This window comes from Mixophyes fleayi, chromosome 6, assembly GCF_038048845.1.
Source record: "Mixophyes fleayi isolate aMixFle1 chromosome 6, aMixFle1.hap1, whole genome shotgun sequence".
Lineage (NCBI taxonomy): Eukaryota > Metazoa > Chordata > Amphibia > Anura > Limnodynastidae > Mixophyes > Mixophyes fleayi.
Genome location: NC_134407.1, coordinates 117449743 through 117474126, shown reverse-complemented (window position 1 = coordinate 117474126; position 24384 = coordinate 117449743). Strand labels below are relative to the sequence as shown.

Sequence of the window (24384 nt, the reverse complement as noted above, 5' to 3'; positions counted from 1 at the left end):
ACTAAAAACGGTCGCTCTACCATGTAAAAACCTGCGCAGGATATTTTTTTTTTCTAACGCTGCGTAAAAAAACAAACCTTGTGGTCAATTGAATTCCCCCTTTAAACAATAATTATAAAATGTGCAGGGAAGGAAGCAAAATTACATATAGTGTCAAGATTGACAATGACAAGATTTAGGGATATCTATAAGCTGCTGTGTCAATATATAAGCTACATAACAACCAACCCTGTTCAGCAAAATACACGTAAGGGAAATGTTATTTACAAATTAATTCTTTGAATCAACCCACTGATTAGCATTGCATGTTTTTCCTGACAAAGATTGTCCACCTATAGAAAGCCTGCTTTGTTCTTGTTATGATTTCTTAATGTAGAATAAAATCTGGTCACCATGTGAAGTGCTATAGAGATAGCATTGCTGAAACAATGAGAAAAGTAATGGAGATCATTAAAGTGCTCCCCTAGACAACATGCAGATACCATAATTCAGTCCATGAGTAATTCTATTTACATGACAGCCCTTTGAGTCACTGCTTTACTTAATATTTAGTGCATGGAACGTGATTGTGCCGATATAAAAAATCCACCTACAAACACCCTGCCATTAACCAAGTGTCTATTTTCTTGGATAGGGGTTGCCCATTAAGACAAAATGATTATTATACTAAACCTTATTAAAATACCATCACCAGAATAACTTATGTTATCATATAAACCTTCTTACCCTCAACCAAACTTTTTATTTCCATTTCCTATTAAAAAAGAACAAAGCTATGTAGACGGTGTGCATGCAATTAGTAAACTGTGTAGTTTATAATCTCTGGGTCAAGGGCAAAGTGTGCTTTGGAAGTACAGCTGCAGGAATTCCAAATAACATACCATATTTTAATCTAATGGGACCGTAATGTTACCTAATGGGACAGTGACAATGACATGATCTGCCACAAAGGTGCTTCCATCTTCACAATGCACCTGTACAGGATACACATGAGAGTCATTGTCTTGGAAGGATCCATTCCAGTGAACAGTCTTCACTTCTTTGTTTAGTAAGACACTGCCATTGGGGAGCTGTGCTTTAATGTGGTCCACAAGGCTTTCAAAGCCCCTACAAATACAAAAGAACTGTAAGATAAATCCTACAGAGAAAAACAATAAAGAATTAAGACAATTTGCAGGTTATAATTATATAGAAAACAGAAGAAGTTATAGGGAATGTGTATATGCCAAAACTTGAATGAAACAATTTGGAGAGAGCATTGACATTACACCATGGAACTGTAAATAAATTAAATCAAACTTTTTCCAGCTGTATTTACACATTATAATCCTGTACATTAACGTGAAAATAACATTTACAAAGATTCTTAACAATTAAGATAATTTGATTGCTAAAATACCTGGTTTGGATAAGTGATCATAACCTTAAAGTAACAATTGCTCAGGTACAACCAATGACCTTCCAGCTCACACAACAGGCTAACTGGCAACCACCTGATATTAATTTTAATGGTTTTCATTTCTTTAGAATAAAAGCGTCTGTACCTTGATGATTCCACTACCAGAAGTGCATGAGAAGGCAAAGAATTCATCATCGGTGTGACAGCGCAACAATTCTAGTGGTACTCGTGATTTCCTAGGAGCTGCTGATGGCAGAGATTTTCAACCTCTCATAAATTACTCAAATCACACACAAACCTTCAACGCTCAAATCAGTACGTAGGTCATTATGAAATAATAAGATTGAAATATAGAAATAAAAAATGAACATGAAAATAGAAATGATTGAAAATAAAAATAGAAATAAAAATTAGAAAAATGAGAATACAAATAAAACTAATATACCAATGTATGACACTATGTCATACAGTACTGATATTTCTAAATCTATAAAAAACTGTTTATATGTTTATGTTTTTATATTGTGTAGACATAGAAGTGCTAAAGCGATCGGGTGATGTAACAATTTGGTAGAAATAAACTTTAAATCAATCATCATCATTTATTTATATAGCGCCAACATATTCTGTAGCGCTTTACAATTGGGACAAACAGTAAACTAATAAACAAACTGGGTATAACAGACAAAGATCCAGACTTTTTCAATTCCCACAAAAATACAGTTAGTATGATCCAAATGGTTCTTATATGTAATGTCTTCCACGGCTGTCTCCTTATCTTTGCAAGCAATGTCTTAGGAGATTTCATGCAGAAAGAAATGTATGTAATCAGTATTACTATGAATTATGTAGCATCAAAAGAGAAATTTAATTCTCATTTACAATTCAGTAAGTGTCAGTAATCATTTTATGTAATAGAATACTATTTGATTCTAATGAAAATCATTCCATATCATGAGCTACAATCGAATTAATAATTCACACATGGATTAGAACGGTACATGCATCCATAGCAATCAGCGAAGGTACGGAGATAGGCAGGAACAGTGAACAAGTACATAGATATCAAATGAACATGGATTAGGATTAGAGATGCTCATTGACCCCCGTGTTTTGGTTTTGGATCCGGATTACCGTCGTGTTTTGGTTTTGCCAAACTGTCATTGCGTGTTTTGGTTTTGTTTTGCTAATTTGTCTAAAAATCAATGTTTTTGGGCCTAAAATAACCAAATTTAGTGCTCCACCTGTTTCTTGGATAAGTAATGTAATTGTAAAGCTAATAAATTATCAAAAAAACAGTTTAATTCCTGGTAGGCCTTCATTAATTCTACACACAAACCAGATTGTCTTCCTCTCCATCTATGCATATTGGCAATGCAGCCATCGTCTTTGGATGTATATTACACCCTACACTTATATTTAAAAATTCAGCAGTTATAGACTGTACAATAGTAATTGAAATGGAGAAAGCCAGTTTGGTTTCTGTCTCTCTAGGCCCCCCTCCACTTGTATAAAATACACAAAAATTCAGCCGTTATAGACTGTACAATATTAAGAGAAATGGACAAAGCCAGTTTGGGGTCACTCTGTGTAATGACACCCTACCCTTAAGGAGAAATTGCCCAAACAGCAGCCTTTCAAGACGGTACGTGATATGGAAATGTCCCAAGTCCCTTTCTTCTTTGGGGGTAGATTGCACCCTACACTTCCATAGAAAGTTTTAAAAAGATGTTATCATCATCATCTTCAGCTTCATCCTCACCCTCATCAGTGTGTACAACATCATCACAGACTATCAATTCATCGCCACTTGACCCGCCATTAGAGAACAGTCAGTGCTTGGATGTCTTGTCTTGGATGGTGAAGGCCTTCCTCGTGGAAGATGTAGTTCATTTTTATAAACATCATTTTCTCCACATTTTTGGGAAGTAACCTTCTACGGCGATCACTGACTAAGTTCCCTGCTGTGCTGAACACTCGTTCAGAGTACACACTGGAGGGTGGGCAGCTTAAGTATTGCAAAGCAAGTTTGTACATGGGTTTCCAAATGGCCTGCTTTTCTTCCTAGTAAGGAAAGGGACTGTCTGACATTTCCATATCAATTACCTTTTGAAAGTAATCCATCATCCTTTGCATGTTAATACTCATATTGGATGGAGTTATGGGCAAGGTCACACTTTTTTAAAAAAAATCCTTCAAACCAGCCCAGATGTTAAACTGTTCTGGTCTGCCCTCTGCATCCTCCCTGCTTTTTTTTGGAAAATTAATTTTTTTCCGAGCAGCAGCTGCTTGAGAAACGGAAGGAGGACATGTCGTCAAGCCAAGGCCCAGTTCAGCGGACAACTTGCTGAGCAATAGCTCCTTGCAAAAGTTCACATCTCCTTCATTTTGAAGCAAAGACTCAATGTAGGTCTTAAACCTTGGATCAAGCACAGTGGCCAAAACGTACTGATCTTACGTACTGAGCTCAAGATCTTAATAACTCGAGGATCATTGTGATGCGAATTAAGTACTTGATCGACAAGGCCAACATACTTTGCGGAATTGCTTGCTTTCATCTCCTCCCTCAGTTTCTCAAGCTGCTTTTCCAATAGTCTAATTAAAGGAATGACTTGGCTCAAACTAGCAGAATCTGCACTCACTTCACACATCACAACTTGAAATGGTTTCAGCACCTTGCACAGCACTGAAAGGATTCTCCACTGTGCAAGAGTGAAATACATACCCCCTCCTTTCCCAATGTCATGGCTTGTGCAATACGCTTGGATGGCTTTGCGCTGTTCCTCCATCCTCTGCAGCATGTACAGGGTGGAATTCCACCTAGTTACCACCTCCTGCTTAAGTTGGTGGCAGGGCAAGTTAAAATGCTCTTGGCGCTGCTGCAATCTCCTACATGCTGTGGCCGAATGCCTGAAATCTTACGGGCCACCGAAAGCATCTCCTGCACCTCATGGTTAGTTCGTAGGAAGCTCTGCACCACCAAGTTGATGGTGTCAGCAAAACAGGGAATGTGCTGGAAATCACCCAGCTGTAATGCTCGCACTATATTGTTGGCGTTATCAGAAATGACATATCCTAGGGAGAGTCCAAGTGGTATAAGCCATGTACCAATCACATCTCTTAGTTTGCGTAACAAATTGTTAGCTGTATGCCTGTTAGTGAAGCCGGTGATACAAAGAGTGGCCTGCCTGTGACAAATGTTACGTAGTGGTGTACATGCTGCTGCTGTTCCTGCTGGTGAAGGTGAATGACCAACCCAGTCATATAGTCTTTGGTTTGCCCACTTCCACTTGTCCACATATCTGTGGTTAAGTGGACAGTATGGCATTTTTCAGCGCAATCTCTACATTTGTACACACTTTTTGGTATAGTTGTGGAATAGCTTTACGGGAAAAATGGTGTCGCAATGGAATTCTGTAACGAGGACACAAAACCTCAATTAGCTGTGAAAAACCAGCTGCGTTTATTGTGGATATTGGACGCAGATCTAACACTAACATGGCAGCCATGGCGTCTGTGATTCGCTTGGTGACTGGGTGACTGCTGTCATATTTGCTTCCCCTAGCAAATGATTGTTTCACAGTTAATTGTTGAAATGTAGGACTGCTCTTTTTCTTGGCCTTCCTCTGGGCTGACGATTCACCCTCAGCAGCAGCAACAGCAGCAGCAGTGGGACTAACGCTTTCTTCAGAGGAATCAATAATAGTGCAGGAGTCATCCAGCCTTAATAAGTGGGATGCAGGGCTAACTCCGAGTGCTACTGAGGAAATTGATGAGGATGGTGTGGTGGGTGTATTTTGTAGCCATCGGGATGTCGGTGAGCGGAGAGTCCTAGCTGATGATGGAGTGCTTGTAATTTTTTTGGAAGAACTTTCAGCTTTTCCCAACACTTTGCCATGAACTCTCGTCAAATGGCGTAACATAGAAGAGGTTCCAATATGGTTAAGGTCCCTCCCTCAAATGACTGTGGCTTAACATACACTACAAATGGCTATACAGTTGTTGTCTGGATTGGGGTAGAAATAATTCCACACATAAGAAGTGGATTTTTTTGTTTTATGGCCTGGCATGACAATGGCCTTTTTCTTGTCACATGCCAGAACTGCTGCCACTGGTGCAGGACTGACACAAACAACCTCATCCTCATGAACATCCTCATTAGCGCCCTCGTCACCTCCACAAATCTCCCCCTCGTCCTCTTCTATTTCCAAAGTGGCATCCTCAATTTGTGTATCACCGGCTACACTCGGGCTGTTCAGGCACACATCAAAACTGCTGAAAGGGTCCCTCTTTATGGGTACACTAACAGACTGCTCACGATTAGACATCCCACTGTTGGATGGACTCTCCACAGAGATTGGTGTCATTTGTGATTCAGAGCAAACATTATCCTCTAATGCCTTACTGTTATCTTGCAGCTCGGCTTTGACGCGTAAAGGTAGTTGTGCACCACTTGTAGGCTCTGTAACATTTTTTGATCTGCCACTAATAGACAAAGGTGAAGGTCTCATTCTTTCTTTGCCACTGCGTGTATAGAATGGCATGGTGGCAATTTTTTTTTTATCGGCACTTAACTTTTCCTCAGTTACACTTGTTTTGCGCTTCAACACAGTAAAAGATTTTTTGGTGTGTGTTTTTTTGACTGATTTCAAAAGATTGTGTAGTTTGACATAGCCTTTCCCAAATGACGTACTGGGAACACTACCATCAGGACTGGTGACAGAACCTGGTTGCTGATTCTGCTCATATGTGGACTGCTTTGAATCCATTGAGCCCAAAGCACTTGTAGTGCTACAAATTGTTTTAGATACTGCTGACAAATATGACTTTTGACAGCCACAAAAATTAATGCAAAAGAATGGGGGACACCCCAAAAGCACTTGGGAGTGCAAAAAATAATTTTTCAGACTGCTGACAAACAGGACTTTTGACAACCAGAAATATTAATGCAAAAGAATGGGGGATACCCCAAAGCACTTGTAGTGCCAAATATTAAAAAAAAAAAAAAAAAAAAAAAAAGACTCCTCTATCCTCCATTCTTCTCTATCAATTGTTATCAGAATTGTAATCAGAATTGTTCTCAGAATTGTTATCAGAAGTGGATGAAGAATAAGGTATATTCTCTGTCCCTGCTCTAATCAGCCTGTGACTACACCCTGCTCTTTCCCTCTATCAAATGGCGATGGATTGCTGTGGAGGCAGGTATTTATAATTTTCAATTATCGCGAGAACCGAGCCCCGAGATCCGACGACGTCACAATGGCGTTCGGCCTCGATTTGGAATCCGAGCGGGCGGGAGAGTACAGAGCCTGCTCGGCTCGGTACTCGGATAGGCAAAGTTCGAGCGGGTTTGGTTCTCGGGGGAACCGAGGCCGCCCATCTCTAATTAGGATGAGACACACATTCAAAGAAAGCAGCATAGGAGTGGAGATTGGTGGGATTTGTGAACAAGAGGCACCTAGACATCAACTGAATTGTAAGTGAGAATTGAATATCCCTTTTAATGCTACAGAATTCGTAGTAATACTGATTACATACTTTATTTCTATATGAAATTTCCTGAGACCGCATCATCATTTGGATCATACTAACTGTATTTTTGTAGGAAGTGAAAAAGTCTGAATTGAAAGCAGAGCCAATGATTTAATGACTATTTCTAACAAATTGTTACATCACATGATTGCTTTACTTAGCATTTCTATGTCTACACAATATACAGCTTTCCATGGATTTAGAAATGATATAGAGAGTCATACATACGGATATTCGTTTTTATTGTATTCTTATTTTGATTTTGATTTTATAATTTTTATTTTCAGTTTTATTTACAATCATTTCTATTTTCATGTTAATTTTTTATTTTTATATTTCAATCTTACTATTTCATAATGGCATGCATCCTGATTTGAGCGATGAAGGTTTGTGTGTGAATAAAGAACTCACCATGGTTGGAAAGGTGCTTTCAAAAGGGCTATGGGATAAAGTTGTAAAAAGGCGCAAGTTAGGAAAATACAAAAAACTTTTCAAAGGCTTTCACTCTCCCTCTGAGTACCGTTTAAAGCATTATTCAAAAGTGGAAAGTGTATGACACCACCAACACCTTGCCTACATCGGGCTACCTCTCCAAGCTGGTTGACAGAGCCAGGAGGATATTGGTCAGGGAATCTACCAAGTGGTCAATGGTATCTTTGAAGAACTTACAAGACTATATGGTTGAGATTGGTCGGTCAGCTTGTGCATGTGACAACTCTCTCACAAGTTTTACACAAAGCTGCCCTGTTTTTATATACCCCACAATCAGTGAGTGATAACCCATATACAGAACCTATGGTGTGGGATGTTCATTGGTACTCAGTTTCCACTTGGACTTGATCCCAATAGTAATGCAAGCAATATAAATTAACAAATTGATATGGCGCTTTACCATACCTGCCAACTCTCCCGGAATGTCCGAGAGACTCCTGAAATCTGGTGTGGTCTCCCGGACTCCCAGGAGAGCAGGCAAGTCTCCCGCATCCCGCAATTCCCTGGCCAAAATAACGCGATTTGTGGTTGCAAAACATGTTTTTTGATGCGAGGGACGGGGCCAAGATGATGCGATTTACTGTGCCCCTCCCCTCCAGCCCTCTAGTCACACCCCTCTCCCAGACTGCACTGCCTGAAAGTAGGCAAGTATGCGCTTTACTCAATGTGCAGCCTCGTTCGTATGAAAAGGGCCCACTACTCCTTAGATATATATGTTATGAACAATGAAATATATACGTACATAAAGCACTCACTTTCTCACCCAGAGGTATTTCTCAAATTTCTACTTAAGTAGGAACAAGGGGCCTGATTCATTAAGGATTTTAAATGAAGAGGATTCTTATTTCAGTCTCCTGGACAAAACCATGTTACATTGCAAGGGGTGAAAATGAGTGTTCTGTTTTGCACATAAGTTAAATACTGACTGTTTTTTCATGTAGAACACACATATCAACTTTAAATTTCAGTGTACAAATAAGCGATCAAGTATTTGTGTGCTACATGAAAAAACAGTCAGTATTTAACTTATGTGCAAAACAGAACACTCATTTGTACCCATTGCAATGTAACAGGAGACTGAAATAAGAATTCTCTTCATTTAAGATCCTTAATGAATCAGGCCCAAAGTTTCTTTTCTTTTTCTAAAACAGGAATCTTTCTTGAATGATTCTATCAAATTCTTTGGGGGGAGAATTCAATTGGCCGCGTTACAGTAATGTGGCCTGCGCATTATTACCGTTATTACAGTAATAATGCGCTTAATCTGTTATTACGGTAGTCTCAACGTCGGCTTTTTGCTCGCAGCTCCCTGATGAGTTCAATCATTACAAAAGTTTTACTTATGTTTGAGTGTGAATATTTTATTACATTTAAAAATAAAAGGTAATGCACCAGATTCTTTTCCATTTTTTATTGTGGATTGGTGGAGCCTCTAGATGGAAGAATACCCATGAAATGATGAGAGGCTATTGATTGACGGCTCTTTATCATCAGACATGTTGTAAGCATTATTCTTATGGGAGTTTGAAGAACATTGGTGAAAAATTACCATTTTTCACATTTCACGGTGGAGAGGAAGGATAAAAGGGAGTGTATCTCTGGGGGGACTTTTGTGGCTTTATTGTTACATGTTGGATATATTGCACTATGGAAGTGTTTTTGTGAGTTTGAATTCTAGGTACAAAGAATCTGATAGAACCATTCAAGAAAGATTCCTGTTTTGGAAAAAGAAAATAAATTTTGTTCCTACTCAAGTCTCTACTTGAGTAGGAACAGTTTTCCTGACAGTTTTCCTGACTCTAGCTCACTCATGGCTGTTAACAGCTATACACTATTGGGATCAATGTTATGAACAATGAAATATATATGTACATAAAGCACTCACTTTCTCACACAGAGGTATTTCTCAAATCTCTATTTGAGAAATACCTCTGTGTGAGAAAGTGAGTGCTTTATGTACATATATATTTCATTGTTCATAACATTGATCCCAATAGTGTATAGCTGTTAACAGCCATGAGTGAGCTAGAGTCAGGAAAACTTGCAGCTTTGGAGCAACACGTAAAGAAAACAAGACAGGACACAAAAAAGGATAGTCAACTGGTAAGCCAAGTCAGAGGGCAGAAGAGATACACAAGGTCAATAAACAGGCAGAAAGTTCATGGGTAGGCAGAGAAAGAGATCCAACAGCAAGGTTCAGTAAACATAGCCAAGGTCAAACGCACTGAATCCAGCAGCATAAGATATACCAATCTACATAGGACAAGGATACAGGAATAGGTAAACCTAACACCAGTAAGCAATGAGTCTATTTATGTATGTCCTGGCCAATTAGCTGCTGGGCAGAAATTATGAGAGCAGAAAGTGTTGGCTGATCAGTTGCTAAGTAGTGAGCAATGATGAGTCTTGCAAGAGCTGATAAATCAGCTGCAATGTGGGATCCTTGTTAGCAGCTCAGGAATCAGGGTGAGAAGGGCTGCTTAGCAACCTCCAGCACACAGAAACACTCTGACATTCAACACAATCTGGAATAGATTCTGTAGACAACAGAGCAATTAAAACATAACAGGACTGAGTCATTAAGAAGAGCAAAGCATAAAAAAGGAGTAACTTTGCACCTGGGCAAAACCATGCTGCATTGGTGGAAGAGGTAAATTGGAAATGTGGGGATATATTTATAGTTGGGAAAGGGCATGTCTTAGATTAACTTTAAATTTCAGTGTAAAGATAAAGCTATTGTTTGTGTGCTAGATGAAAAAATAGCCAATATTTAACTTGTATACAAAATAATAAAGTATATTGCACCCCTTGCATTGTAACATGGTTTGTCCCAGAGAACATTTACTCCTTTTTTTGCCTTAATTTTTTTAATGACTCAGGTTCTATGTCATCAACAACATTTATTTATACAGCCCCAGCAAATCCTTACAATCTATAACACCTGTATGGCAGGGTGGCAAGAAAAAAGCCTCTTCTAAAAACACCTTCAGTTTCGTTGGTGCTTTCCAAAATATCCACTGGGAAGATTCTGATGTCATGTAGCAAAAAGGTTGTATGGTCAAATAAGATAGAAATTTTCGGACTAAACTCCAAGCGCTATGTTTGGCGCAAACCAAACACTGCAGACCACTCAAAGCACACAATACCTACTGTGAAGCATGGCTATGGCAACATTATGTAATGGGGATGTCACTAGGCAAATGGCCATGATTGAACGGAAGATGGATGCTGCCAAGTACACCCAAATTCTTTAGAAAAACCTGTGTTCCCCTGCAAGACAGCTGAAAATGGGCAACTGGTTCACCTTCCAACACGACAATGACACTAAATATAGGAAGATGGGGGGGGCGTGGCCTGGAGGAGCATGGAGTAAGTCGCACTCGATGAAGCTCCCCGGCTCAAACATCCGCTAAGATTATCCTGATTACACCCCTGGTGCTGAAACTAACCTGAGACGGAGTGTGGGTCCCCCTGAGCACTCGGATACAAGAATTGTGGGTGGCGGCGGGTCAGAGCGGCTGTCGCGGAGAGCTGTGTGCAGAGTCTGGCAGCGGAGAGCTGTGTGCAGAGTCTGGCAGCGGAGAGCTGTGGGCAGAGCCTGGCGACGGATGAGTGATTGAAAGTGGCGACTTGAAGCCTGCAGAAACCGGAGGCTCTTACTTACCTGTCACTTGTGGGGAGCACTGGAAGCGGGGAAGGCAGCCTTTTGATCGTTGGTGGAGTGTGGAGTTTTCCCACCATAGCGTGGGTCTCAGCGCCATCTTGGAGAGGAGAGTGAAAGGAGGGCAGCCCTGCAAACGTGTGTCTGGTGCTGGAGGTGTGGATTTTTGGAAGCTGCTGTGCTGGGGCCTTCTGAGAAAAACGAATGAGACTCTCTGTTTACAGACAACACAGGGATCATTAGAACTGCCTGAGGATCCTGATATCTGATCCATTGCTGTGAAGGTACTGTTTGACTTATATACAGCTCACCCTTATGCAGTACTGTAGTGGCCACATCCCTCTTCGAAATTGCTGGATTCAGCTGAGGCCTGAATGATCTGTTTCTGAATACCTGCTGTGAGAGCGTCCTATATAGAATCTTATACTACATCTGCTTTTTGGCTATATAAAGGGTGTTACCATGGGGGAACATTCTACAAGTGTTACTGTTGCTACTAAGTTGGGGAAGTATGCACGTTCCGGTTCATCTGCAGCATCGGGGGGAACCTCTGTACCTGAGCCGCAGGTGTCTCAGTCCTCCAAAGATACAGATGTGCCTGCTGATTCTACTCTTCAAGAGGTCCTGAAAGCTATCGCTGCCTCTGAAAAGAAGGTAATGAATAAAATTGGAGAGGTACAGGTTGATTTGTCATTGATGCGGCAGGACTTTCAGAAGATTCGGGAGCGTGTGTCAGAGACAGAGGCTCGCATCTCCATACTAGAGGATACTACAATTCCCTTGCCGCAGAAAGTTGCCGGTCTGGAGGCTCAGATGGCTTCGGTTAAGCAGAAAATGTCAGACATGGAGGGCTGCCTCCGACGCAGCAATGTTAGGCTGGTGGGTCTCCCTGAAAAGGCAGAGGGCGATGCTGCGGAGACATTTTTGGAGAATTGGATAATCCAGATATTCGGCAGAGGGGAGTTCACGGCCCAGTTTGCGGTGGAGAGGGCGCATCGAATCCCGACTCAGATACCGCCTCCAGGTGCACAGCCACGCACATTCATTGCTAAACTGTTGCACTATAAAGATCGGGATGCTATTCTGCGCCTGGCTCGGACCAAGGGCCCCCTATTCTATCAAAACCAAAGAGTGGCTGTATTTCCTGACTTTTCGGTGGATGTACAAAAGAGTAGAGCTCAGTTTATACAGGTGAAGTGTCGCCTTCGTGAGATGCAGTTGTTGTATGCTATGCTTTTCCCGGCTAGATTGCGTGTGGTTGCAGATGGGACTACTCATTTCTTTGGATCTCCATCAGAGGCGACTAATTGGTTGGACAGGAGAGCTCCTGGAGGTCCTCATCCGGATTGAAAATACCTTTGGTGACGTATTGATCTCTTGGACTGAAATGATGCTGTTAGAAATAGTGTGCCTCAGATAGTTAAATTGTTTGAGATTTGCTCCGTGATCTGAGATGATGCTATTAAAGACTGTGTGCCTTTGTTAGTTACAATGCTTGAAATCTGCTCTGTTAATGTATATCACTTGATGTATATTTATATATAATTGAAATGCTGTGACTAATATTGTAGGTACTTGGTTGCTTATGATAATGCTAGTTATAAGGTGATATTATTTTAAAATGCTGAATCTTATGGTTGGTGTTGGTGGATGGGTTGGGTATGGAGGGTTAGAGGAGTACTAGGGGTGAATTTGTGGGTTGGGGAGCTTCCCTTGCTTAAAGGGTCGCGGTCCTCCTCTCCTTTTTGCGGTGCATACGGGTATTTCCATAAGTGCGTGGAGATAGGTGTGTGCGCTGTTTAGGGAGATGTGGGATAGTTATAAGGGGATCCAGGTATGTCTAAGTTGGGGATGGATATACAGGGAGGGGGGGGGTGTTTGAATAGGGTAGGGAGGGGTAGGTTTTTTCAATGCCGTGACAGGTGTGGTATTTTATCTGCATGCAAATATTTTCGGATGCTGAGATTGACTATTTTGTTATATGCTAATGTGGTTGACTGGTGGCTGGGTGTCTGCCTGGGCTGGAGGGGGTTGACGTTTATGCGGAAATGTCTGGTGTGTATTCCCTTGTGTTATGGCGACTGGGAAGATGAATAAGGGGTCTATTAAAATCCTGAATTGGAATGTTCGTGGTCTAAATGATAAAGTGAAACGGTCTTTGGTCATGTCACAACTGAAAAAGTATGAGGCAGATGTTATATGTTTAACTGAAACCCATTTAGTGGGAGGTAAAGTGTTGACCCTTAAGAAACCGTGGGTTGGATGGGCGTACCATGCTACTCATACAGGTCATTCAGGTCATACAACTCATAGAGGTCATACGTAAGAAAGTAAATTTTATTTTGGAAATGGTGGAGTCGGGTCCATTAGGTAGATATGTTTTTGTGAGGGGCATTTTTGATTCTAAGCGTATAAACTTACTGTCAGTTTATGTCGTCGTCCCCCCTATAGTGGTGAGGTCCTAAAAAAGTGCAGTGACTTTATTTCTTTCTCTCCTGATACTCCAGTGATTTTCTGTGGGGATTTCAATAATGTGATGGATTCTAATGTTGATAGGTGGAGGGAGGCGGGAGATACTACACATGCTAAAAAAAAATAAAAAAAATCGAAATTTGCTGATTTCGGTGAAAGAGATGGGTTTGGTGGATGTGTGGCATCCGGTAGAGGTCTGTTTCTCCTGTTATTCCACATCGTATAATGCTTTTTCCCGAATTGATCTAGGACTCGTATCAAAGGAATTACTGCCGGCTGTCTCCGATGTTGCATATTTACCAAGGAGGATTTCAGATCATTCTCCGTTGGTATTAACAGTTAAACTTAATGTTTCTTGGGGCCAGGCATTTTGGAGGCTTAACCCCTTTTGGTTGACATTATTGCAGGATGGAAATACTTTGGAATCCCAATGGGAAGAGTACTTTGTTATCAATGTGGACACGGCAGCCCCGCCTCTCGTCTGGGATTAATTTAAGGCTTTTTTAAGAGGTTCCTTAATTAGAAGTATTAACTGTTTCAAGAGAGAGTCTAGGTTGAGAGGTGATAGATTGGAAAAAGAGGTTGTACAGTTGGAGGAGGTGTATTTCTCTTCTCGTGTGGCTTCTGATAGGATGGCTTGGTTAGCGGTACAGAGAGAATGTTAGATAAATCAAGGCGTAAGCTGCTATTTGCTAAGCATACTCAGTACTTTGAAGCGGATAAATGTGGTAGGTTTTCAGCATATTTAGCTAGGTCAGAAAGGGCGGCGGCTGTAGTGGCGGGGATTACAGATACTTTGGGTGTTGTGCATACCATGACTGAAGAGATCAGTGATGTTTTTTATGTGTATTTCATAGATGCTTATGCGTCAAGAGCCGAGTACTCAGACTTGGATCTGGACACGTATTTAGCGGCTGTTTCCTTGCCTGAATTGAGCGCAGATGGTAGAGAGAGTTTGGACCTGTCAATTACTGATGAAGAGATTGTAGATGCGATATCCTCGTTTCCAAATGGCAGGGCTCCGGGCATGGATGGGATACCCATAGAACTGTATAAGAAGCACCTGGGGTTCTTTGTACCTCGCTTGAAAGACATGTTTACTAGCTTTAGAGATCAGGGGTGTGTGTCTCCGTCTATGTCTGAAGCCCTTATAGTCCTTATCCCTAAAATGGGAAAGGATCCCTTGTTTCCAGAGTCATACAGACTGATATCGTTACTGGCAACGGATATTAAGATTCTGGCAAAAATTTTGGCGACACGTTTAAACCGGGTGATTAGTGAGATAGTGCATCCTGACCAAACTGGTTTTATGCCGGGAAAATGTACGGCTATAAATTTGCGTAGGCTTTTTTGTCATCTGCAGCTGCCCCACCCTGCAGAGGAAGAGGCGGTGGTGGTTTCCTTAGATGCTGCTAGGGCCTTTGACTTTGTGGAGTGGAGGTACCTGTGGGCGGTGCTGTTGAAATTCGGGTTTGGACCGGTTTTTATTCAGTGGGTTAGACTGTTGTACTCTTGTCTTACAGCTAGAGTCTGTGTAAATGGCTTCGTGTCTCGGCAGTTTGTTATGGGCAGAGGTACCAGAGGGGTGTCCTCTGTCCCCCATTCTGTTTGCTCTGGCCATAGAACCGTTGGCATGTGTGATTAGAATGCAGTCAGACATTACTGGATTGAAGATGGGCTGCAGGACGGACAAGATTGCCCTTTATGCAGATGATATGCTGCTTTTTTTGTCATATCCTGATAAGTCGTTGCCAATATTACTCCGTGTGGTCTCGGTGTTCGGTAGGTACTCGGGGCTTTTGATTAACTGGGATAAATCCAGTGTAACTCCGATTAAGGGTACTTGCCCTTCGGGTCAGGTTTTGCAGACTCCTCTTAAATAGAATCCGGTATTTAAATATCTCAGTATCTGGATTTTTAGTGATATGGGTCAATATATCCAGCGTAATGTCCAGCCTCAGATTGATTATCTTAAGAGCCGGATTGGGTTATGGAAGCAGCTGCCATTGTCGGTCACAGGTAGAATTAATCTGGTCAAAATGATAATCCAACCAAAGTTTTTGTATGTTTTGCAGCAGTCGCAGGTATATATCCCCCATAACACATTTCGTTACATTGAACGTCTCATGGCTTCTTTGGTGTGGGCAGGTAAGAGGGCAAGAGTTAAGCTTACTACTTTATATCGTTCTCGAGGGTCGGGGGGCTTGTCTTTGCCGAATCTACGGCTTTATTATTTTGCCTCCCAGTTGACGCATATCGAGGTATGGTTCCGGTCGAGGTTGGGTTTAGACTTGCATGACTTTCTAGTCTCTGAGACAGGATCTAATCATATACGTGTGCAATTTCTTTTGGCTGGAAGGAAGTTTGGGAGGGACCCCCCTTTGTTAATACAGGCCATGAAGGTTTGGCGATTGTCATCCCAGATTGGGGGTGGATTGGATTTGGATCCGTGCACTCCACTCTGGGATAATTTGGATTTTGGAGAACTGACTAGGATGGAGGGAGCTGGAGCCTGGCGAATCTACAATATAATACATATTGGACAACTGTATGAGAATGGGATATTATATTCATTTGAGCAACTTCAGAGATTATATGGCCTACCTAAGGGTTACTTTTATAGATATTTGCAGTTAAGACATGCTCTGGCCTCGCAGTTTCGGGGAGCTGCCCGAGCTTTAGTGCAGATTCCTTAAAGGTGCAACTGTCAAGGTTGGGCCAAAGACGGCAAATTTAATTTTTGTATTCACTATTGGTGGAAGGATCTGGTGAAGGGGGCCTGCCGGAGCTACGATGCAGGTGGGAGGGTGATTTGGGGCGTCTTAGTGATAAGGCATATAGTCATATGTAGCCCGAAAGAGGTCACTGCATCAGTCAGATTTCGCCAGGTCCAGTTTTTTCTGTTGCACACAGCGTATCTCACCCCTCTTCGGCCCTCTAAATTTAGTAGGGGGCAGAGGGTGCTATGTCCCAAGTGTAATAGTGAGAAAGGGGACTTTTGGCATATGCTCTGGGAGTGTCCATTGGTCTCATCCTTCTTGGGAGAGGTGGAGGATTGTATTAAAAGATTGGAGGTGGGAGTGGTGGCCTTGACTCCAAAACTTTGTATATTCGGTTTAGGCCTGAACAAAAAAACCCGTAGACTTATTAGACTGCTTATCAACATGTTACTTATGTTGGCAAAGGTGGTGATAGCTAGGAAATGGATGGCACCTGAAGGTCCGACCTTGAGTAGCTGGATTGACCTTGTTAACGATACAGTCGGCCATGAAAGGTTTATGTACACCAGCAGGAACCTAGTGGATAAGTATGAAAGAATATGGTACAGGTGGAGGATATCCGCATATGTCACGGAAGGGTTGAGGGAGGTGGAGCTCTCCTAATGTAATGCTCGGGGCAGACATCCAGCCGCCTATTATTGAGTTATTAAGGTCAACGATTATATTCTGTGTTATCAAAACTGTATTATTATTTCATTGCATCTTGAAATCGTGGAAGATGTGCATACCTTGGCTTGAAAATCTGAATGTCAACGTTTTTTCTTTTGTGATCCTAATGTGTGTGAATACCTGGCAATACCTGTAACACTGTGCGGGTTATAGTTTGGGATTAAGTCTATTGTTATGAGCTTTTTTGTTGTTTAAAATGTAAAAAAAAAGAAAAATGCAATAAAATCTTATTTGATTTAAAAAAAAATATATAGGAAGATAAATGTCCTTGACTAACCAAGTCAGAGGCCTGACCTAAATCCGATAGAAATTCTGAGGATGAACTTGAGAGAGCAGTCCATCGCCACTCACCACGAAATCTGGCTGAACTTGAACAACTTTTCAAGGAGCTTTGTGTGCCCAATCTAGGGACACAAAGCTGGTAGAAACATATGACAACACTCCAATGTCTGTAATTATAGCAAAATGTGGCTCTACAAGGTATTAAATCAGGGACCATTTCTCCTAAACTGCTATTCTAGTTTTTCACTTTTTATTAATTTTCAAAACTGTTGCCTTTTTTTTCTGCTAGTTAAATGTTGTAAGGCAAGATGTGTAAATAAAGCTGGATATAATTTATTTCAATTTCCATTGAGTAATGTGAGAAAAGTTAATGATTTTGACAGGGTATTATGATTTTCTAAAGTCATAAAGTAATGCAAAAGCCATTGGTGTTATCCACAGATTTACAAGTGCTTTTATATAATGTTTTAAAATGCAAGCTAGAATTTTACTTTGAATGTTAGCCCCAAACATATATGTAAACCACTACAACAAACAAGACAGTAAAGCTTTCTACAGAATTAATGCTAATTTTTCTTTTGATACTTACTTAGGCAAGGTGCAATCCAGCCCTGGAAACATTGTATACTCCCCAAAGGGGCAAAGTGCCACATGGTCCATACTATGGGTCCCACTGACGCAGCACTCTCTATTAAGTAGCCCCTTCAATAAAGCCATGTTAAATCCAATCAATGCTTTATCCCACTCCTGTGAGCTGTGTACGATCTCTTGTTGTATGAAACTTCCCACGCTGGCATCTGGATCACAATCACTATTTGAGAAATTTCGTGCTTTATCCAGCCAAGAGGTGTATGAATCCACGATACTCATAAAAACATCTGGGCTGATCTGCTTTCCAGAACTACTGTATACAACTGGGATGGAAGAAGGGTGTCCTGCCACATCTATTTTCTGGTTCTCCTCAAGCAAGGCACCAGGCCCTAAAAGACCAAACTGGGATGACAGCTGGAAGACTGGGTTCTCTGGAGACGGTCCATGAATCCACTGTGCACCAAGCTCAACCAGGCCCTTTGCTGAGAGACAAAAAGGTGAGTTGCTATCTCACTGTCAACAAAACTAAGAGTTACATAATCAATTATTCTATTACTTGCCTTATGAAATAGAGTTGATCCAGCGCTAGAAAACTGTACTATATATATATGTACTAAAATTTTAGTACATATACATAGTACAGTTTTCTAGCGCTGGATCAACTCAATTTCATAGTGCATATTACTATGACAGGTCTGGACAACCTGTAAGATCTATAGCAGCTTTTACTCCATGCATATTTCTATACATGATATTTACTATGCGCACATATTTGTTACTGTGTTCTATTACGTGCCTTACTTACTCAGTATAATTAACATGATCTAAAATATTTATGAAAAATATGTATCTATTCCATTTTCTGGCTAAGCTCATTAAGTGTAGCACAATAGATTGCTCTTTTCAGTCTTACTGGTTAATTACACAGAGTTGGATGTAGAGTTCAACGTATTCCTGTTTGCGCAGGCTGCACATGCCCACAGAAAAATCTGCAAGTACCTACACCTATGCAAAGATGTGCGCATCTACACTTGCGTCTGAAGGGGCACTCTAAAGTTGGCTGAGTACAGTAAAGGTGTGTTTTCGAAATTGTGAGTTGATGCAGACGTGCCTTTTGCAGCAGTATTATTTGCACCAGCCCAGTGCAATACACAATGATAATGATGACAAACGCCAGCACTAGCTAACTGCTTCTAATTGGCTGATTGAAGCTGCCGGGTGCATTTTTCATTGATCATGCATATATTTCATGATTGTGTGTGTATATTTAAAAAATTATATATACTCGAGAAGCTGTATTATATGAAGCCTAATAGTAACTGTATTTTTCCTGTGAAAACAAATATTTACAAAGTTTTTTGTGCTTGTGACCTGGTTCTGTATATGTGGATGTAAGTACACATTCCATAACCATTTGAATATAGTGTTTTATGACATTAATTTTTCAAGCTATAATAATATTCTATGCAACATCATAAATATATATACACACTGCAAAGAAATGGCAACAAGAATCTGTTTGGTTGCTAAAGGCAATATCTCAACTTTTCACACCCGCCGGAAAGCTTGATACATCCTCTTTTCCTCTTCCCCCTCAACCTGTCCCCTCACAACTACACCACATCCTCTCACCCCCAATGCTTGCCTGTACCTAGCTCACCTCTTCAACCTGTACATCTGCACCGGAGCTTTCTCTTCCAACTACAAACATGTGCTTATTTCTTCTATCCTCAAGAAACCATCTCATGACCATATGTGTCTGTCCAGCTACCACCATATCTCTCTCCTCCCCTTTGCTTCCAAACTACTTGAGTAACTAGTGTACAACCAGCCGACCCTCTATTTCTCAGCTCACTCTTCTTTAACCTCTGCAATTGTGCTTCCACCCTCTATAATCCACTAAGACTGCCCTAACTAAAGTAACCAATGATTTACTCACAGCTTAGTTTAAGGGTCACTTCTCCCCACTCATCCTATGGACACTTTCGATACAGAGGGCCACCATCTTCTCCTCGACAACCTTCACTCCCTTGGCCTTTGCAGAAATGTTCTCTCCTGGGTCATCTCCTACCTTTCTGAACACTCCTTCAGTGTCTCTACTACTAATACATCCTCTCCTCCACTCCCTCTATCTGTTGGGAGTCCTCAAAGCTCTTGGCTCTCTGCTTTTCTCTCTTTATACCGCATTTTTCTGCGAACTCATACCTCATTTCTCTGTGAACTCATTTGCTGCTTCAGCCTTCACTAACACATCTATACTGAAGAGAAACAAATGTAACTCTCCTCCACTTATCTCCCTCTTTCTTTCTCATGTGTCCAACTATCTCTTTGCCATTTCCACCTGGAAGTTCCAATGCTACCTAAAGCTCAAAATGTCCAAATGGAGCTCACAAAATTCCCCCCTCATAGTGTTACAACCTTTCTTCTAGTCTTCCTCATGTGTATCAACATTACACTCTCCTGTTGCCCAAGCTCACTGTTTTGGTGTCATCCTTGACTCCACCTTCAGCTTCACTCCACATATCCAGTCCCTTGCACTGTCTTGTCTCTTCCTCCTTAGAAACATTGCCATAATATATCCCTTTCTCACTTGGGATATTACCAAACACCTTATCCATTCTCTTATTACCTCCCGCCTTGACTAGTGCAATGTCCTATTGTCTAGCCTTCTCTTCACCCGTCTTTCCCTCTACATTCTGTTCTAAATGCTGAGGCGAAAGTGACCTTACTCTCTTGCAGCTCCAGATCCTCTGCATGACTCTACAAATCCCTACACTGGCTCCCTAATTACTTTAGAATTCAATTCAAGTCTCTTACCCTCACCAAATGCATCTCTGACATTGTCATGAGATACACTTCTTCTCGTATTCTTTGATCTGCCCTGGCTTATGCTTCTCCTCCTCTCTGGTAACCACCTCTCACACCTGTCCCCAAGTAAGCTTCTGTGCTGCTCCAAACTTATGGAACTCACTAAAATATCACCAACTATAGAAACCGCCAAGCAGTTAGGAGTATATTAATAAGGAGATCTTTATTTAGTGAAATGTCTTTTTAGGGTATACGCAAAATGATATATTCAATCTACCAATTACAAATATGGCAGAATCCTGGCTAAAGAAAATGGATCCAAATATACATTAAATTTGTTTAATTAAAAATAGCAATTTTAATAATCTCACCCCTTATTACGGTCTTATGGGCCTCCCAGGTTGTGTATAAATTAACTTTGTCCGAAGTATTTATGTGAAAATATTGTGAAATTATGGAAATAAGCTGTTCTTTAATTTGAGTGTTTTGTTGAGTCTCCAACAAGTTATACGTCTAGAGGTGGCATGAAGACAAACCTCTATGGCTGAATGATCAGACCACGGGTTGGAGTGGATAGAAGCTGATTTTAAGAAAGGGAGTAAAGATGCACAAGAAGAGAAAAAAAATCTATTCTGGAATAGGAGTTGTGGGGGTGCGAATAGAAGTTAAAGTCCTTAGCAGTAGGGTATAGAATCCTCCAGGAGGGTAAATGTATCAAGTTGAGAGTTTCCGGCGGGTTTGAAAAGTGGAGATGGTGCCTATAGAAATCAATCGGATTCTAGCTATCATTTTGTAGAATCTCCTAAATAAATGATAATTACAATCTGATTGGTTGCTCTAGGCAACACCTCTACTTTTCAAACCCACCGAAAACTCTCAGTTTGATACGTTTATACACAAACAGGGCTGCCTCGGTCAAATGCTTAAGGAGGAATTTGGACCTCAGAACAGGAGAGTCTAGAGACTGTGATAAAATCACCCCTTACAAAAACGTTGCCTGACTAATGTTTATAGAGTTTGTGAAAAAATGTGTGGAAAAAAGCAGCGTAGCCTGTGTTGTGGTGTGTAAATGGCCAGTAAAGTTAGTTCTTGCTCCCGAGTATAAGGAAGCATACATCCGAATCTCGTACTGTCTGCAAGACCACCATGGGGACAGACCCTTGTATCAGTATAGCTACTAGGTTGTGCTTGGTACTGCGGTTGGAGTAAAAGGCCTTCAGAAACCTCCTTGAAGAAAGAGAGAGATGGTTCTTATCCTTAAGGTAAGTTTCCTGCAGGAAAATCACATCACCATGAAGTTTGTTAACATGAGCACGGGGTAAAGAACAGTTCTGAGGGATTTTGAAACCCTCAGCATTAATCTGTAAAAACTTGAGCGGCATGGTACCAGAATACCAGACAAATCACACAGCCGTACAATTAGAGGAGATATAAACTAGAGCAAATAGAAGAGAGTGTACCTGAGAAATAGGCGTGTGAGATAGGGAGCCGGGGGGGGGGGAAATAGTGAATGGTGCAAAGAGAAGGGTGGCACGGAAAAAGTATGGGTTGAGTGAGTAGCTTCAGGGACCTAAGTCCAGGTTGCTGGCTACTCTGTGGGAGCCCCTAAAACAAAAACAAAAAAAGAAGAGGGGGAGGATGCTCAGAGTAGAGATCAATAAACTGCCCTAAGGACAAAATATATAAACAACAAACAGATAACGAATTAGAAATTCCTAATTAGTGGGGACGTCGATGGAACCTGGAGAGATGTTGTTAGTGGCCGCCTCCAGAGTATGTAAAACGAATTACAGTAGTGCAAGAATATATGTATACATAAGTAAAAGAATATACATCCTTAGTGAGAACCATTAACTACAATACAGTGGGCAATGTAATAAATGTGGTACTGACATTGACAAGTCCGTGGAATAATTTGAAAATATTTGAAATGTAAGAATTTGATGACTTCTAATTTCAGTTCTCAAATTAATTATACTTCTTGATTGACAAAGACACAGAATTAATTAAGATTGATGGCTACAGACAGTATATATCAGTTCGATCTAAGGCTACATAACACTGCAGTACACCTAAGGCTAGGTACACACTACAAAAACTTTAGATCAATTTGTTATCTTTATTGATTTTATGAACAATTGAAGTTCCAATCAGTCTGCGGAGTCATGTGTACACACTATTCAAGATTTATCTTGGAACCATCGGCTGCAACTCAGAGGATTTACAAGTCTGGTAAGAGGCAAGATCAGGGACAGGTGGTCACACATATCTCATGTCATGAGCAGTAGAATTTTTTTATTCCCTTTGTGTAGCAAGCTTCATATTCATAACCCCTCTCCTGCCTTTTTCAGCTGTCTAGTGTTTGTTTACTGCTCCTCCTTTAGCCAAGGGTTGGAACATGAGAGCAGAGTTGGCAATGCAGTGGTTAATTACAGCCATCCCCCATTCAGAAAGTGTGCTGGAGAGATTAGGATTAGGCAGGTCACAGAGGGAAGATTTAGTGTATTGTGTCGGGAACACTGTCTAGAAGTGCAGGGGAAAAGTAATAGCCAGAGAGGGAAAAATATATCAATTTCTATTTGCAATTTGATAAAGAAAAAAAACTAGTTTACAGATAATTTTGGGAAGCGTAAGTGTATTCTTTAATATCTACTTTAGTTTATGGAACTCACAAATATTAATATCACAACAGTCAGCTGTATCAACATATGAAAGTATTTCAGCATTTCAGACGGACAATTCATTTGTTTAATTATGCAAGACAACAGTCAACTTAATACAGTGGAAGCGGAGATAATATCAATTTGGTGGATACAGACTATAAAATAAAGGGATAGCAATCAACAGAGTCAGTGACTATTCTGGCGTTAAAGTCTTCTTATTACATATATAGTGAAGTAGTTCATTTAGGAAATTCAAAGGAACTACTTTTCCCTGTCAACTACAGTTTAAAGACATATTACTTTCCATGTGATATAGACTTAATATTGGCTATCTTAATGTGCACCAACGATCAATCGGCTGCATCAATTGTATGATATACAAATGGCATATGTTCTTCTATGAATTTATGGAGTGAAAAATTAAGGATGAATGTGCAGAAGTGGTCACACTATATAGTTAAGAGTCAAGTGAAATTTTAATGTGTTAGAAATGTACTCTATTTCCAACATGTTGTAAAATTAGAGAAGATACAGGGTGCAGAAGGCTGCTAATGATATTGCAACATGCAGTTACACGTTAATGTAACTAGTTGGTTATTGTTCAAATTTCAAGTACTGAGCGTATTTGAGTCTAAAGTCAAATCTTCATAAACCTCAAAGTAAGTGACTCACACTTGCTTTCTAATGCTTATTGTGTTTTGTTTTTTTTAACTCTTTATTTAAAGAGGAAACAACAGAAAAAAAATACAATCAACACCAATGACATGAAAATATTAACATTCAAAATGTCTCCTCTATGTTTTATATTTTTATATGGGTAGGGAGGGGGAGGGGGAGAGAGAAAGAAAGAGTGGGGGGTAGGAAGGCACAGATTATGTTAACAATATAGCTAATAAATAAATAAGCAAACAAACTCGGAACATTGCTAGAGAAAGCTAAACCACACACTTATATAGACTACCAAAAAGAAAACTGGTATACAAACATTTCTCACCAGCAGCGCACCATATCCAGCCCGGGGGATCCGGAGGCGGC

General features: G+C 40.7%; 1 protein-coding gene across 1 annotated transcript in view; it reads right to left on the bottom strand.

Annotated features, from left to right (window-relative positions):
- PAOX (polyamine oxidase) overlaps nt 1–24384 on the bottom strand; it is a 38542-nt gene that overhangs the window by 9654 nt on the left and 4504 nt on the right. Inside the window, exons 2-3 of the mRNA XM_075217180.1 lie at nt 17877–18360; nt 914–1107 (exon numbers count right to left, since the gene is read on the bottom strand). Of these exons, the coding sequence (XP_075073281.1) occupies nt 914–1107; nt 17877–18360 (678 nt within the window). The remainder of the gene's footprint in view (nt 1–913; nt 1108–17876; nt 18361–24384) is intronic.